Source organism: Brachyhypopomus gauderio, chromosome 17, assembly GCF_052324685.1.
Source record: "Brachyhypopomus gauderio isolate BG-103 chromosome 17, BGAUD_0.2, whole genome shotgun sequence".
NCBI lineage: Eukaryota > Metazoa > Chordata > Actinopteri > Gymnotiformes > Hypopomidae > Brachyhypopomus > Brachyhypopomus gauderio.
Window position 1 is genome coordinate 21,770,061 of NC_135227.1, and position 18,265 is coordinate 21,788,325.

Below are 18,265 nucleotides of genomic sequence, written 5' to 3' on the forward strand. Positions count from 1 at the left end.
TCAGACCTGGCAAATCAATACCAAGCAGCTGCCAGAGACTGGCCTCTATAACGAACCTTTATTGCTAGTGGGAGACTTCGCTAATTCAAGGCAGCAGAGGAGGCTGTGGATGGTTCAATATCCTGCAGCACCGTTTGAGTGAGCTGGTGATTGTGAAGTTATGTTCAGGCTTTTGACAGAGTTATGCATGCAACCACTAGCACAATCTTAGATTTCTCTTCACGTCATCTGAACTCATATTAATTTAACTTAATTTTTATAGTTTAATAAAGATTACAATTATACTGCTTTCAATCTACTGCATAGTACATCTATGCATCTTAATATTTGCACATCTATGCAAGAGGTGTATGAAATACTTTTGCACACTCCATAGCAGAAGAGATTAATGTCCTGCATTACCTAAATAATACAAATTTTTTTTGAAAGCCCTAATATTAAGGAACATGCAATTTATCTTCCAGGATGTGGATGACAGTGTAATACCATGTGCCTCTTACCGTCATCTGCATCCTGGAAGATAGTCTAGCTCTTTTTATAGTGCTTCATGCACTGGCGTGTCCTAATCAATATTACCACCTACTGGTGGACTGAAGTAACAACAGCCCAAGCTATTCTTCCAAGCTGCACGTAAATACAGCAAGACATACTCAGTGTGAGCTGTGAAACACGTTTGGACCATGCAGCTACTGGAGAAGAAACCCTGTCCCATGTCACATGTGCCCACGCAACTATGTGATTATATTGTTATTTTTTGTGACATGAACAAGATCAAGATCATAAGATCATATATATTTCACATAAATTCACACACACACACACACACACACACACACACACACACACACACACACACACACACACACACACACACACACACACACACACACACACACACACACACACACACTGGCCATCTAATCACAGCAGGATGAATCTCTAGATAAATGTGGTCTGGGGCCTGTGTGTCAGATATAGATGGAGGCGGTCCTGGCCATGTGTCAGCCTCCTTTATCATCCCAGCGGAGGCCCCGCCCCCTCTGAGGCAGTGGCGAGGGCTTTCAGGAGTGGGACAGTACACTCCCATATCTGCCACTCAATAAATATCTGCTAACCTTATGAATTAAGTGCTGATGAAAACGTTTTGTTCATTTTTAATTGTTTTCTCTATTCTATATAGAATTCTAAAAAGAGAAGAGCATTTGATTTAGGTTGACTTAGGTTGACTTAGGTTGACTTAGGTTCCACTCTAAGCAAATAATTAATTTACAAGATAAATAATTCACAATTGGCTGTGCAATTTAGTACAACAGCAGGAATAATTTGCACTCGGGTCTTAACTCTATAGAACACAACTTTATATTACTCTAAAATCTAAAATAAAGTTTATAACAGCTTATTTTCAAATAGCAGCTTGTCAAATAATCTTATTATCTCATGTGACCTGTATTAAAACAGTACAGGACAGTATTACAAACTCACAAATTTTCACAAATATTATACACAGCCACAACATTATACTGCTGCTAATGTCTGGTGTGCAAAAGATGTACAGTATATTTGATCCAATACAGAAAGGTCTCATGGCTTTCAGAAAGATTCATTAGAAAGACCCTGCTTTATCAGACATGCTGCTTCATCAGACTCCCTGCTTCATCAGAAAGACCCTGCTTCATCAGACATGCTGCTTCATCTGACACCCTGCTTCATAAGACATGCTGCTTCATCAGAGACCCTGCTTCATCAGAGACCCTGCTTCATCAGACATGCTGCTTCATCAGACACGCTGCTTCATCAGACATGCTGCTTCATCAGACACGCTGCTTCATCAGACACTGCTTCATCAGAAAGACACTGCTTCATCAGACGCTGCTTCATCAGACATGCTGCTTCATCAGACACGCTGCTTCATCAGACATGCTGCTTCATCTGACTCCCTGCTTCATCAGAAAGACACTGCTTCATCAGACATGCTGCTTCATCAGACATGCTGCTTCATCAGACTCCCTTCTTCATCAGAAAGAGCCTGCTTCATCAGACACGCTGCTTCATCAGACATACTGCTTCATCAGACTCCCTTCTTCATCAGAAAGAGCCTGCCTCATCAGAGACCCTGCTTCATCAGACACGCTGCTTCATCAGATATGCTGCTTCATCAGACATGCTGCTTCATCAGAGACCCTGCTTCATCAGACATGCTGCTTCATCAGACACGCTGCTTCATCAGACATGCTGCTTCATCTGACTCCCTGCTTCATCACAGACCCTGCTTCATCAGACATGCTGCTTCATCAGACTCCCTGCTTCATCAGACGCGCTGCTTCATCAGACGCGCTGCTTCATCAGACACCCTGCTTCATCCAAAAGATATTGCTTCATCAGAAAGACCCTGCTTCATCAGAAAGACCCTGCTTCATCAGACACACCCTACTTCATCAGACCCGCTGCTTCATCAGACATGCTGCTTCATCAGACACCCTGCTTCATCCAAAAAAGACCCTGCTTCATCTGACTCCCTGCTTCATCAGACACGCTGCTTCATCAGACATGCTGCTTCATCAGACACCCTGCTAGAGGAACTAGAATATCGACAGCAGGACATCTCACAGGCACTGAAGTAGACGACTCACTGAAGTAGACGACTCACTGAAGTAGACGACTCACTGAGGGAATAACTCACCTGCTAAATTCTGCTCCTGTGCTCTGTCACACACGGCAGTAAAATCTTTACTTTTTAGTTTTTATCTGTGGGGAGGAGATGACAGGACAATGAATATGAACGAGTCACTACAGCGGAACTGGAATGCTGTAGCCTGAAAACCTTGCAACATCAATACCGAGGCCATTTTTCATCTGTTGATATTTGAAAGCATCTGAATTATTGAGAAGTAGAAGGAGATCAAATATATGATCTAATTGTTAGTATTTTGGTCAATTTGAATACATTACAACAGCTTCAGTGCTGCACCAGACCCGTGATGCACGTTTTAAACATTAAAATGAGGTCAATGACGTCCAGCTTTCATCTCCTAAATGAGCTTTTCAACATAATTTTAATGTCTTGGTGCCAGATTTAAGTTCTGTTACTGCCTGAAAATGCACAGCACTTAAAATGCAACAGGTGTTCTTGGTTTGGACAAAGACTGGGTCTGCAAGTAGACGGGTTAAAGTGAGAAGCAGTTGTTACCTGACGTCAACTTGTAAGAAACTCTTCAATCTCCACCACAACTACCATATGAGTATCAGCTGAACTTCAACTGCTCGTTAAAAGTTTGAATCAGGGTGCAGACCTCTTGAGTGTTTGGGGACTGAAATCCATACGGTTCATAGTTAAGGCAAATTTGGGCTTCTCACCTGATATCTACACAGAGTGATTTGGACTTGTTTCACTGGCCCAGGAACTGATTGAAAAGCCACTAAAGGATTTTGGGTGCTTTAGATTTAGCGTCTGTGACATAATTGATAACTGTTCTTTGACTTGTTGTGCAATGAGAGTCATTTATTTGCAGAAACTGAGTCAGCTATTGCTGTTATTGCTCAATAGTCAACATTTATGATCTATGTGATGGTTGAAGTTCATTTAAAAGGTTTTTTTTTCTTTGCCCTGGAGTTTGTCTTCTCAATCGTGCAGAATGGAGAGGTGGGGCTGATATCTTTGACAGCTCACACCCCCAGATATGCTGGGCCCCTGTTTTTACGCTGAGACATCGAACAGTAAAAGCACTCCCCCGCCCTCCCTTTATACTTTATTTATTTCCCTCTGAAAATAAATGCCCTTTGGTTTCATGTAAGTTATATGCAGGCAGCAGCCGGCTTCTTCCTGGATTTTAGATTGTAGTCAAAGAATGAACTCTTGGTTATACAGTTATTGTAATCAATGTACAAACAATGAACTTACAACATCATAAATAGTGCGTGATATACCAGACCAGACTCTTCCAGTATATGAACGTATGACACCCAGCAGATGTAATTAGCACTAATGCACTGCTATTATGTTGCTGTTCCAGTTGTGTATAGTTTGTACACAACAGGCTTGTTTATACGTTCCTGTGCAGTTGAACGGTACCCTTCCTGACGTAGTTCTTTAATTAACCCTCACAGAAATGTCCACGCTCAAATGTCACGACACTCAGCTTTTTCTGTTTGTGAAATGCGCACACATGCAGATTGTGATACAATAAATGATGTGAAATATGATCCTGCCGGTCTACTGCTATTGTGATTACGAGGAGTGTTTTGTTTGCATGAGCATAGATGACTCATCAAATTTAAATTTCAACTTCAGAACAAACAGATGAATAATAACAATGAAAAACATTCTGTGACATTATTATAGTTAAACACTTATAGTTTATAGTTTATAGCTAAACACCAAAATTCCACTGTATCAGAGAACTGTATTAACAATTCTGAGCCAGTTACCTGTTTTCTCAGCTTGGTCACAATAGATGAGTAATAGATGAGTAGTGGCTGAGTAGTAGATGAGTAATAGATGAGTAATAGATGAGTAGTGGCTGAGTCATAGACGAGTAAGGAATGAGTAACGGGTGAGTAAGGGATGAGAAATAGATGAGAAGTCGATGAGTAATAGATGAGTATTAGATGAGTAACGGATGAGTAATGGGTGAGAAATAGACGAGTAGTAAATGAGGAATGGATGAGTAATAGACAAGTAGTAGATGAGAAATATGTGGCTTACATATGACACAAACACACGCACATATGGTCTGTGATGTAAACTGAAGATTTAAAACGTTACCAGTTTAATGATGTCATATGTTCAACAGATTTAGTTTAAAAGAAGCACTGAGACATTACGACCTGAACTGGGAGAGAATGCTTCTATACTGGTGTAGCAACCCTTGGATTCCAAAAAGAGAGTCTCGACAAGCGCTTAAGTTTCCTTTATTTTTGCTTGAATCACAGCATAAACGTCGTTCATTTATTTCACCTCATAGCCAAGGACGGATTAAGGATAGTCTGGGCCCCTGGGCAAAGGGTTGCACAGCCCCCCCCCCCCTTTCACACATGCGCAATAAAACATTTTTTTTTTTTTACGCGCACTTTTTTTTTACACACGCATTTTTTATTATTTTTTTCACATGCCCACGCTCACACGCGCATTTTTTTCACACACGCATTTTATTATTATTTTTTGTTTCACACGCGCACGCTCACGCGCAATTTTATTTATTTTTTCACACGCGAACTTTTTTCACATACATTTTTAAATTATTTTTTTCACAGCCATTTTTTATATATTTTTTTCACACGCGCACTTTTTTATATATATTTTTCACACGCGCTCTTTTTTTTCACACGCGAACTTTCTTCCACATGTGCACGCTCAAGCGCATTAAAATTTTTTTTCCACACGCGCATTTTATTATTTTTTGTTTCACACGTGCATGCTCACACACCTGCAATTTTATTTATTTTTTTATATGCGCACTTTTTTTTCATACACATTTTTTATTTTTCACGCATGCTCACACGCGCAATTTTATTATTTTTTTTTCACACGCGCACTTTTTTTTTTACTATTTTAAAGTTTACACTTCTACTATTATCAATAATGTAATATGCAAATAACAATAAACTTTTTTAAAAGCTGTGAGTTGCTAGTTAGCAACGTTACACTAGCCTTGAAAAAGGCTGTGAACCTTTCAAAGTTTAATATAGTTGTAACGTTCGGGCGCAGCCAAGGACGAGACACGGAATCCCCGCTTACGTAGCAAAAGTTATGTTTAATAACAACAGATATTGCGCAATGGCGCACGAGAACACTGAAGCACATACACACAACGTGCAGACTTTAGACAACGACGAGCACAAGACACTACGCGAACGCACATTAAATAGACAGACCACATCAACCCCACGTGATGAGGAGACGAGCCACAGGTGAGACAGATAATTACAAGACACACCCGCACCCACGGAGATACACTGACACAGACGAATAGACGCAGACAACGTTAACACACGCCCCAAAGGAAGGGTTCGGGGACCGTAACGTGACAATAGTAAATATAGTACTGTAATATTATATCATGTAATGTAATTGTAACGTTGGGTGCAGGAGGCAGACACCACGACGATTACGGTGCACAATCAACATTTATTGGACACAACACGAAATAGCTTGGTGCGGAGCGCAAGTAGCACACAAACACTCACGCTGACACGTAGCTTTAGACAAAGACGAGCACAAGACACTGCGCGAACGCACATTAAATAGGTGAATAACACAAACCCTCGTGATCTCGAGACAAGGCACAGGTGCGACTACGAACACGCTCACGAACAACCCACACCCACGGAAGTGCATACATGGGCATAACGACACGCAGACGACATAGTGGCACGCCCACAGGGAAGGGTCCGGAGCTGTGACCGTGACAGAACCCTCCACCAGGGGCTCGCTACTCCCGGAGCTTCCCGCGTAGCTGGAAAAGCCCCGAACCAATACCAACGGGCAGGTCCGGAGCCGCCGGGTTCACGAGCCTCCGAGAGCCGTCTCCCCCGATGGTGGGAACCGCCGCGAACAGCTCTAGAACACCCTCCCTGGGAAGACAGGGGAGAATACGTTAAACAATGGCACAGTCACAAACATGCACACAGGGACGCTGAACACAAAGGGCACAAACGGGAACAGTGGATTAGGGAGAAACACTGGGACTGACAAAAACACCGGTACACAAACATTCATCATCGGAGCCAAGCTCCCCGCCTTAGGCAAAGCCTGCAGCGAAGAGAAAGCTCCGGGGACTGGGGGTGCTGCAGAAGGCGGAACACCTCTCGCCTGTTCCGCCCGTTCACCGCCAGGTGCCACACGGCTAGCGGATGCGCTGGGTGCAGCGCGACTGGCCGACCGCTTGGGGGACGCACTTCTGGTGGACGCGCGAGGTGCAGCGCGACTACTCGCCCGCTTAGGGGCAGCACGTCTGGCGGACGCGCGAGGTGCAGCGCGACTGGTCGCCCGCTTGGTGGCAGCACTATCGGTGGGCGCGCGAGGTGCAGCTCGACCTGTTTCCCGCTTGGAGGCGGTGCGACCAGCGTGTCTCGCGGCAACTGTCCTCCCTGGTCCGCGGCTACCTCCTCCGGGAGTGCCGTAGGGGCTTGCCGCCCTATAAGCCTGCTGGCGCTCCTCCACCCTCTCTGGGAACCTCCCGTAGGAAGCCCCTCCTCTGCCAGGCCAGCCTCCCCCGGTTCCGGTATCGGGGGTGGTGTCCATCGCCGGCATCACCTCCTCGGCCACGCTCCAGTCCATGGACCGTGCGGGGGTCTCACATCGGGAGTGGTCCATGGGCTCCTCCCCACAGGACTCCCCACTCTCCAACCTGGGCGGACTGTCCGGTCCGCTCCCTCCCCCTTTGTAGACTGTCGGGAGCGAACACACTGACGGAAGGCTCTCTCCCTCACTCTCCTCGCTCTCGTCCTCGCTCACAAAGGACGATGAACCAACGGACGGAGGTGGGCTGGCGCTCCCTCTCTCCCCGTAGCACACCGTTGTCTCGGAGTGCAGAGACGGAGGGGGACTAACGTTCTCCCCCTCTCCGTAGTACACCGTCGAGTCGGAGCACACAGATGGGGGAGGACTGACGTTACCCTCCGCCTTCTCGGGGTGCTCGTAGGCATCGGAGCAGACCGATGGCGTGGGGCTGGTTTCCCTCTCCTCGTCCGACGTCAGGGGAGCCGCTGACGTGGGGGAAGGGCAGCTGGCCTCACCCTCACTCTCCTCCTCTCCGGAGTCCTCACTCCCGAACTCATCCTCGGGGGGAGTGAGGGCAAAGGCACCTACCCCCACCATGAACGGTTCACTGGACTCCTCCTCTGGGAAGTCCAGGGGCGGTGCTCTCCTGTCCTCCGATCCGCTGCTGCCCACCGCTCTGGGTGGCCGCCCTAGGGACGCGGGAGGGTGCAACTCTCTCCATATGCGGACCGCGGATTGGCGGATACCGTCTGCCATCTCTTCGTCCTCCGTCTCTCGAGCCGCGCACAGCAAGTACGCACACATGGGGTGCTGCTGCATGGTCTGCTCGGTGACAGGGGATTCGCGGCGCCGAACCGGGGAAGAGCCGTGGTGACGTCGGCTTCTCCTCTTCCCCTTTGGGGCACGGGTGGCGTATCCTGGCATACTTCTTATTCGGCTCGTCTTTCTGTAACGTTGGGTGCAGGAGGCAGACACCACGACGATTACGGTGCACAATCAACATTTATTGGACACAACACGAAATAGCTTGGTGCGGAGCGCAAGTAGCACACAAACACTCACGCTGACACGTAGCTTTAGACAAAGACGAGCACAAGACACTGCGCGAACGCACATTAAATAGGTGAATAACACAAACCCTCGTGATCTCGAGACAAGGCACAGGTGCGACTACGAACACGCTCACGAACAACCCACACCCACGGAAGTGCATACATGGGCATAACGACACGCAGACGACATAGTGGCACGCCCACAGGGAAGGGTCCGGAGCTGTGACCGTGACAGTAATATAATATATAAGCCTTTGAAAAGACTATAAAAATAATGTAACAGAATATATGCAATATAGTATAATATAATATAAAAATATTTATATATACTGTATTATAAAATAATATACTGCAGTATAAAGGTCAATGAGCCTTTAAAAGGCTGTTGGTTGCTGATCTGGTAATAGCAAGGTAAAAGTTGTAGTAAAAGCACAGAGCAAGTTCACAAGCTGAACTGTCTGAATGTGAGGAGTTTTGATACTGGCAGGGGGTTTTGTATAGAACTTGCATATTCACTTGGAAGTTCTCACAACATCTGATTGGCTCAGCCCCCGTGGGAATTTATGGCAATCTAACAATTTTTCACCACTGAGTGAGAGGGTGGGGGAGGGGTAGCGTGTGTGTGTGTGTGTGTGTGTGTGTGTGTGTGAGAGAGAGAGACAGAGAGAGAGGGGGGCATGGAGAGGGAGACAGGGGAAAGGTTTTGAGTATATTAAAAATGCTGTGTTAATTATATTAAATCAAGTTTCATTATTGTCAAGACCCCTTCACTCTGCCTTGAAGCATGTCAAGTCATGTCAAACTGTCATTGAATGGTCATTGAATAAGAAGCTGAATAAAATATGTTTTCCAATAAATAATCCTCAAACTAAATATCAGGGTTACACGCATACGCAGCCACAGCTACTACAACAAAACCACTTGCTGTTTCATCTGTCACCAAACCAAAATTGTGCTACTCAGTAAAATTAACTTGCAGTTCTGTTGTATGAAAAGGCACTTTTCCTTTCGTGCATTCCTTCAGAACTAGAGTGACCACTGGTCTCTTTACTGTTGTTTATTAAAGGGGAAACATGAAACTAGTCAAATGGCTTGTTGTTTTCACATAAGTGAAATCAAACCCTTGGCCAAATTCACTCAATTTAATCAGTGTCAAAGATAGCATTCATCAGACAAATTGCTTGTCTTAAATTTAAATAATTGCAAAATTGCTAAATTAATTTGTGTCTCTGCGCTTAAGAGAAATTGAACATAATAATTTTGTAACAATACAAATTCAGAAGCATTAAGTAAGGGCCTGAGTTTGTAGGTCCCTAGAAAGTCAAGGAGCCATGGTAAACGACTTCTATGGAAGTCAAGGGCCCCGTAGCAGGGGGGTATGCCCTGCTCTTCTCTAGGGCCCCCAGGTAGGGGCTCTCATAACCAGGGCCCTCTAAAAATATGCCCCCCTCTTTCCTAGGACCCCTAATAGCCATAAGTCGAAGTCAGAGCAGTGCCACAACGCCTCATCCATTTTCCTAAGGGGCCCAAAAGCATGGCTAGGGGCCCCAAAAGCATGGCTAGGGCACAAAAGCATGACTAGGGCCCTCCAAAGCATGGCTAGGGCCCAAAAGCATGGCTAGGGCCCCCAAGAGGCCCTGGGGTCAAAGTCCCTAATAGTCAGAGGATCCTTAAAATGGAGGGCCCTCGGAAATAAAAATATATTGTACCATAAATGTTGATAGGCATCGCAAAAAGTTTTTCGGCCAGGGCCCCCCTGACCTCAAGGGCCCCTGGGCGCTGGCCCCACTGGCCCGGTCAGTAATCCAGCCATGCTCATAGCGCTGTGAAAACTGAATAAAATACAAACAAGACATCAGTCACTTCATACAAATGACACCAACCATATATAAGCCATACAAACAAAGACATACCTCTCTGCGCTGACCAAGGACTGCAAAATATGGATTGTCTTACTCTGTTGTTAGACACAGGCGTCAATATTTTCTTTGACAATGCAAACCCGCAATACACCGCATCTAGGCTTATTGCAAACAGCGACGTCTCATTACGCCCACCTGTGACACCTTTACCTTTATAGGCATTCCACCCCGTGCAATCCACGGCATCCCCAGCAGGACAAATTAAACCACACAAATACAAAACGCACACAAACATGCACAGAACACAAATACATCAACACACAAAACCAAAATCAATCAATCCAGTGAATTTAAACCAATGATCCTGGTCAGTTATAACTGGTCTACAGTGAGAGGATGCTTCTATACTGGTCTACAGTGAGAGGATGCGTCTATACTGGTCTACAGTGAGAGGATGCGTCTATACTGGTCTACAGTGAGAGGATGCTTCTATACTGGTCTACAGTGAGAGGATGCGTCTATACTGGTCTACAGTGAGAGGATGCGTCTATACTGGTCTACAGTGAGAGGATGCGTCTATACTGGTCTACAGTGAGAGGATGCGTCTATACTGGTCTATACTAGGATGCTTCTATACTGGTCTACAGAGAGAGTATGCTTCTATACTGGTCTATACTAGGATTCTTCTATACTGGTCTACAGTGTGAGGATGCTTCTATACTGGTCTACAGAGAGAGTATTCTTCTATACTGGTCTATACTAGGATTCTTCTATACTGGTCTACAGTGTGAGGATGCTTCTATACTGGTCTACAGAGAGAGTATGCTTCTATACTGGTCTATACTAGGATTCTTCTATACTGGTCTACAGTGTGAGGATGCTTCTATACTGGTCTACAGAGAGAGTATGCGTCTATACTGGTCTACAGTGAGAGTATGCGTCTATACTGGTCTACAGTGAGAGGATGCGTCTATACTGGTCTATACTAGGATTCTTCTATACTGGTCTACAGTGTGAGGATGCTTCTATACTGGTCTACAGAGAGAGTATGCGTCTATACTGGTCTACAGTGAGAGTATGCGTCTATACTGGTCTACAGTGAGAGGATGCGTCTATACTGGTCTATACTAGGATGCTTCTATACTGGTCTACAGACAGAGTATGCTTCTATACTGGTCTATACTAGAATTCTTCTATACTGGTCTACAGTGTGAGGATGCTTCTATACTGGTCTACAGAGAGAGTATGCTTCTATACTGGTCTATACTAGGATTCTTCTGTACTGGTCTACAGTGTGAGGATGCTTCTATACTGGTCTACAGAGAGAGTATGCTTCTATACTGGTCTATACTAGGATTCTTCTATACTGGTCTACAGTGTGAATGCTTGTACAGTGGTAGGCAGGTTTCAACTCTATAACTAGGTGTAGATTCTGGTCATAGATTCAACTCTATAACTTTATGATTCTGTATAAATATGTTGAAAGGTTCAAGATAACATCTGTTTAAGGGTTTTGCTGGTACTCACATCTTATTGAGTGGCAGCCACAAGCTTCTGCTTTTGTAACACAGCCACACAAGGGTCAAAGGTCAAAGGTTAAAACCATGAACATGAATTTAATAAGAATTATTTGTGTTTAATAATAAGCGTTTAAAATAGTATTCATGGATTTCCATGGCTGACCTGTGCATGCTGGAGTTTCATTTGATTTTGATTGATAAACTACACTTGATAAAACTTTATATATATACAGTGCACATTAGAAATCAAATCCTGAATTTACACACGGAGGAAGGAGAGAGAGAGAATGAGAGAAAGAAGGAGAGAGATGTCATATTAAAGCATTTTTGTGGGTGAGATGCACTTGAAGAAAACGAGGACTTTAACCACTAGTGGCGTTTCAAAGTAAACCAGCAGGTTCACAGGAGTGATGCTCCCGGCCCAAACTCACAGTCTGTGGAGATTTAGGTGAGTGTCTTTTTTCCAGAACTACACGAGTTGTCTGCTGTGTCCTTGAATGGCTGATTGAAAGTGAAGCACCAAACATGGCGATCCATTCAGACGTGCTCTTCTTTGGGTCCTGCCTGCTATAGTCTGCTCATTTCATGGCGATGGCGACAAATATTAAAAAAAATTAGAGTATCAGAAATACGGATTGTTGCAAAGCACTAAATAAGACATGTAGGTCCATAATTACAAGGCAATGTGTATAGTGACAACACTCATGCTTAAAAGATTACAGAATTGTTTGAACAACATATCCATTATGGCTACTGAGTCCTTCTTGCCTGAGTGTTTTGTAGAGGGATGAACCCTTTATGGTGCCAGGGCCAAATCCCTCTATTGTAGCAAATATTAAATGTGCAATTTTCTATTTTCCTTTTAAAAACATATTTTTAAGTAATTTCCTAGTAAAACAAGACAACTACATTAGGAAAGCAGACAAACAGACAAAATGATGATTCTCACACACATGTACACACACTATCCTATAACACACATGTACACACACTGTCCTATAACACATGCATGTACACACACTATCCTATAACACACATGTGCACACACTGTCCTATAACACATGCATGTACACACACTGTCCTATAACACACATGTGCACACACTGTCCTATAACACACGCATGTACACACACTGTCCTATAACACACACATGTACACAAACTGTCCTATAACACACATGTACACACACTGTCCTATAACACAAGCATGTACACACTATCCTATAACACACATGTGCATACACTGTCCTATAACACACGCATGTACACACACTGTCCTATAACACACATGTGCACACACTGTCCTATAACACATGCATGTACACACACACTGTCCTATAACACACACATGTACACACACTGTCCTATAACACACACATGTACACACACTGTCCTATAACACACATGTGCACACACTGTCCTTTAACACACGCATGTACACACACTGTCCTATAACACACACATGTACACACACTGTCCTATAACACACATGTACACACACTGTCCTATAACACACGCATGTACACACTGTCCTATAACACACATGTGCAAACACTGTCCTATAACACACGCATGTACACACACTGTCCTATAACACACATGTGCACACACTGTCCTATAACACATGCATGTACACACACTGTCCTATAACACACGCATGTACACACACTGTCCTATAACACATGCATGTACACAGACTGTCCTATAACACACATGTGCACACACTGTCCTTTAACACACATGTGCACACACTGTCCTATAACACACATGTACACACACTGTCTTATAACACACATGTGCACACACTGTCCTATAACACATGCATGTACACACACTGTCCTATAACACACATGTGCACCCACTGTCCTATAACACATGCATGTACACACACTGTCCTATAACACACACATGTACACACTGTCCTATAACACACATGTGCATACACTGTCCTATAACACACGCATGTACACACACTGTCCTATAACACACATGTGCACACATTGTCCTATAACACATGCATGTACACACACTGTCCTATAACACACATGTGCACACACTGTCCTATAACACACGCATGTACACACACTGTCCTATAACACACACATGTACACACAATGTCCTATAACACATGCATGTACACACACTGTCCTATAACACACATGTACACACACTGTCCTATAACACACATGTACACACACTGTCCTATAACACTCGCATGTACACACACTGTCCTATAACACTCGCATGTACACACACTGTCCTATAACACATACATGTACACACAATGTCCTATAACACATGCATGTACACACACTGTCCTATAACACACATGTACACACACTGTCCTATAACACACTTGTACACACACTGTCCTATAACACACATGTACACACACTGTCCTATAACACACTTGTACACACACTGTCCTATAACACACGCATGTACACACACTGTCCTATAACGTGCACATTCTGTCCAATAACACACACTTGTGCCCAGAATAATGTCACACTCCTGCACCATTCTGCTTGAACATTGTGTGTTCAGCGCTGTAGTCATTAGTTGAACTGCGGCTGTGATAAGAGTCTCTGCTTGCTGCTCAGTCGTCAGCCGCATACACAGTGGTCCATGTGAGACATCTTGGTCTTTTTGTTGTAGTTTGAAAAAATGTATTTCACTAAAGTTACAGTTACTCTTTAACTGTTGTAGTTAGACATGCAACAGAGTTTAACATTAGTTTTTTTAATGCTTTAAATGCTTTGATCAAAGGCTGGGATGGAGATGTAGGCTGGGATGGTGGTGTAGGCTGGGATGGAGATGTAGACTGGGATGGTGATGTAGGCTGGGATGGAGATGTAGGCTGGGATGGAGATGTAGGCTGGGATGGAGATGTAGGCTGGGATGGAAATGTAGGCTGGGATGGAAATGTAGGCTGGGATGGAGATGTAGACTGGGATGGTGATGTAGGCTGGGATGGAGATGTAGACTGGGATGGAGATGTGGGCTGGGATGGAGATGTGGGCTGGGATGGAGATGTGGGCTGGGATGGAAATGTAGGCTGGGATGGAGATGTAGGCTGGGATGGAGATGTAGGCTGGGATGGTGATGTGGGCTGGGATGGTGATGTGGGCTGGGATGGAGATGTGGGCTGGGATGGAGATGTAGGCTGGGATGGAGATGTAGGCTGGGATGGTGATGTGGGCTGGGATGGTGATGTGGGCTGGGATGGTGATGTGGGCTGGGATGGAGATGTGGGCTGGGATGGAGATGTAGACTGGGATGGTGGTGTAGGCTGGGATGGGGATGTAGGCTGGGATGGTGATGTGGGCTGGGATGGTGGTGTGGGCTGGGATGGAAATGTAGGCTGGGATGGAGATGTGGGCTGGGATGGAGATGTAGACTGGGATGGTGGTGTAGGCTGGGATGGGGATGTAGGCTGGGATGGTGGTGTAGGCTGGGATGGAAATGTAGGCTGGGATGGAGATGTAGGCTGGGATGGAGATGTAGACTGGGATGGTGGTGTAGGCTGGGATGGGGATGTAGGCTGGGATGGTGGTGTAGACTGGGATGGAGATGTAGGCTGGGATGGTGGTGTAGGCTGGGATGGGGATGTAGGCTGGGATGGTGGTGTGGGCTGGGATGGAGATGTGGGCTGGGATGGAGATGTGGGCTGGGATGGAGATGTAAGCTGGGATGCAGATGTGGGCTGGGATGGAGATGTAAGCTGGGATGGAGATGTGGGCTGGGATGGAGATGTAGGCTGGGATGGAGATGTAGGCTGGGATGGTGATGTGGGCTGGGATGGTCACCATGCCAGCCCACATCTGGACCCTGTAAAAGGGGTGCCCACAAGTTTTCAGCTTGCGAGCTACTTATAAGATGACCAAGTCAGAAAGATCTACCAGGGGGGTTGTGAGGTGGCGAACGTAATTTGTTTGGGGGGGGGGGTGGATGGGGAACGTAGTTTTGTTGAGCGGGGGGGGGGGGGGGGGGGGGGGTGGATGCTGAACGTAATTTGTTGAGTGGATTGCAGATTGGCTACCATGAATTTCAATCAAAATACAACCGTCAGTGCAGATTCATCCACTACTTTTTAATGTCACGCGATCTACGCACATTCCTTCGCGATCGACTGACACTTCCTTCCGACACATCCCTGCTGTAAATCCTGTATCCAGCAGGTGCTTTAGAACATGGAGATGAAGCTTTAAAAGGCCTGTGGCAGCCACAATTCACCACAGACATGAGACCATGATGTCTATTAAAGCAAGAGAGTCTTAACAGATGCTACACATGTTAGCTCTGTCATTGGATGAACTGTGGAGGTACTGAACACCTTGCTCAGGGCAGGGACAGGACCCAGTCAGGATGACGACAGCTCTTACCACAGCTCTTATACTGTACCACAGCTCTTATACTGTATCACAGCTCTTATGCTATACCACAGTTCTTATACTGTACCACAGCTCTTATACTGTATCACAGCTCTTATGCTGTACCACAGTTCTTATACTGTACCACAGCTCTTATACTGTACCACAGCTCTTATGTTGTACCACAGTTATTATACTGTACCACAGCTCTTATACTGTACCACAGCTCTTATACTGTATCACAACTCTTATGCTGTACCACAGTTCTTATACTGTACCACAGTTCTTATGCTGTACCACAGTTCTTATACTGTATCACAGTTCTTATACTGTATCACAGCTCTTATGCTGTACCACAGTTCTTATACTGTATCACAGTTCTTATACTGTATCACAGCTCTTATGCTGTACCACAGTTCTTATACTGTACCACAGCTCTTATACTGTATCACAGGTCTTATGCTGTACCACAGTTCTTATACTGTACCACAGCTCTTATACTGTATCACAGCTCTTATGCTGTACCACAGTTCTTATACTGTATCACAGTTCTTATACTGTATTACAGCTCTTATGCTGTACCACAGTTCTTATACTGTATCACAGTCCTTATACTGTATCACAGCTCTTATGCTGTACCACAGTTCTTATACTGTATCACAGTTCTTATACTGTATCACAGCTCTTATGCTGTACCACAGTTCTTATACTGTATCACAGCTCTTATGCTGTACTACAGTTCTTATACTGTACCACACTTCTTATACTGTACCACAGCACTTATGCTGTACCACAGTTCTTATACTGTATCACAGTTCTTATACTGTATTACAGCTCTTATGCTGTACCACAGTTCTTATACTGTATCACAGTTCTTATACTGTATCACAGCTCTTATGCTGTACCACAGTTCTTATACTGTATCACAGTTCTTATACTGTATTACAGCTCTTATGCTGTACCACAGTTCTTATACTGTATCACAGTTCTTATACTGTATCACAGCTCTTATGCTGTACCACAGTTCTTATACTGTATCACAGTTCTTATACTGTATCACAGCTCTTATGCTGTACCACAGTTCTTATACTGTATCACAGTTCTTATACTGTATCACAGCTCTTATACTGTACCACAGTTCTTATACTGTATCACAGTTCTTATACTGTATTACAGCTCTTATGCTGTACCACAGTTCTTATACTGTATCACAGTTCTTATACTGTATCACAGCTCTTATACTGTACCACAGTTCTTATACTGTATCACAGCACTTATGCTGTACCACAGCTCTTCTTGTACATGTGTTTCCATCCGACTTGCCGGGTTTGTTACTTGACCCTGTAAATCCTGTTAAGTGATTCATGTGAGGATTTTAAGCCAAATCCTTCTTGAAGCCCAAGAGCTTTGAATAAGACATATTAAGTGTCAAAGAATTGATTCAAGCAATCACACATTTTTTAACATGACATTCAACAGATGCAAGTCCACTTAAATACCAACAAACACTTAATCAAACTCTGCTTGTTTACTTTTACTGATTTGTTCTCTCTCTTTCTGTCTCTCTCTCTCGGCTGGTATAATCCGTAGTAGGATGATGGGTCTTTATAAGGATCTCTGCTGCGGAGGTGCTGAATATAAATGTTCTTATGCCTCCTTCACGTTCAGTGGCTAACGCCTCCCACGGCTGCTGTTCTGGTGTTCAGAGCTACGGCATGCAGTGCAGCTTCTCCGTGACTGTGCTGGCGTCCACTGCAGTGTAACACGTGTGCAGGGGGAAAGCTACGTGAGCAACGTGAGCAACGTGAGCATTTTGAGACAGGACACAACAATGGCCACATAAACACTGCAGCTCTACCTGAGCCTTCAGTACTCTGTCTTTAGTACTCTGTCTTTAGTACTCTGTCTTCAGTGTGGCAACATTCCTTAGGATATCCCTACAAACACAGGGAGATCCACTCATTCCAGGATATCTGTCTGTCCTTATCTGTCTCACCTAATTATCTACTTATTATCATGTACTGTGTGTTTAAACAAAAGAAAAATGTTATAGATATATTCCGTTTCATCCTGAAATACAGAAATTATAATAAGACGACCAATTATTAAATTAACCCCCAACATGTTCTCTGAGCTGAACATAATGAAACAGATTTGATAGTCCCACGTCAGGCGGGTTTGAAGCCTCATATCAGCACTTAAGATGCAAAAGCTTCATTTGAACCCTAACCCCTAGTTTA

The 18,265-nt window shown here is 44.5% G+C and overlaps 1 protein-coding gene across 1 annotated transcript; it reads right to left on the reverse strand.

Annotated features, from left to right (window-relative positions):
- Window positions 1-6,428: 6,428 nt before the first annotated feature.
- Window positions 6,429-8,498, reverse strand: LOC143480292 (uncharacterized). Its single transcript, XM_076977875.1, has 2 exons — window positions 6,704-8,498; window positions 6,429-6,452 (listed from the first exon to the last, which is right to left on the reverse strand). The coding sequence occupies exons 1-2, from the start codon at window positions 8,141-8,143 to the stop codon at window positions 6,429-6,431; spliced, it is 1,464 nt and encodes a 487-aa protein (XP_076833990.1). The 5' UTR covers window positions 8,144-8,498.
- Window positions 8,499-18,265: the final 9,767 nt, after the last annotated feature.

Coding starts and splice junctions, on each gene's coding strand:
- LOC143480292 (XM_076977875.1), bottom strand. CDS start 8,143: ATGCCAGGATACGCCACCCGTGCCCCAAAGGGGAAGAGGAGAAGCCGA. Junction 6,453..6,703: donor CTCCGATGATGAATGTTTGT/GTACCGGTGTTT, acceptor GGGCTTTTCCAG/CTACGCGGGAAGCTCCGGGA.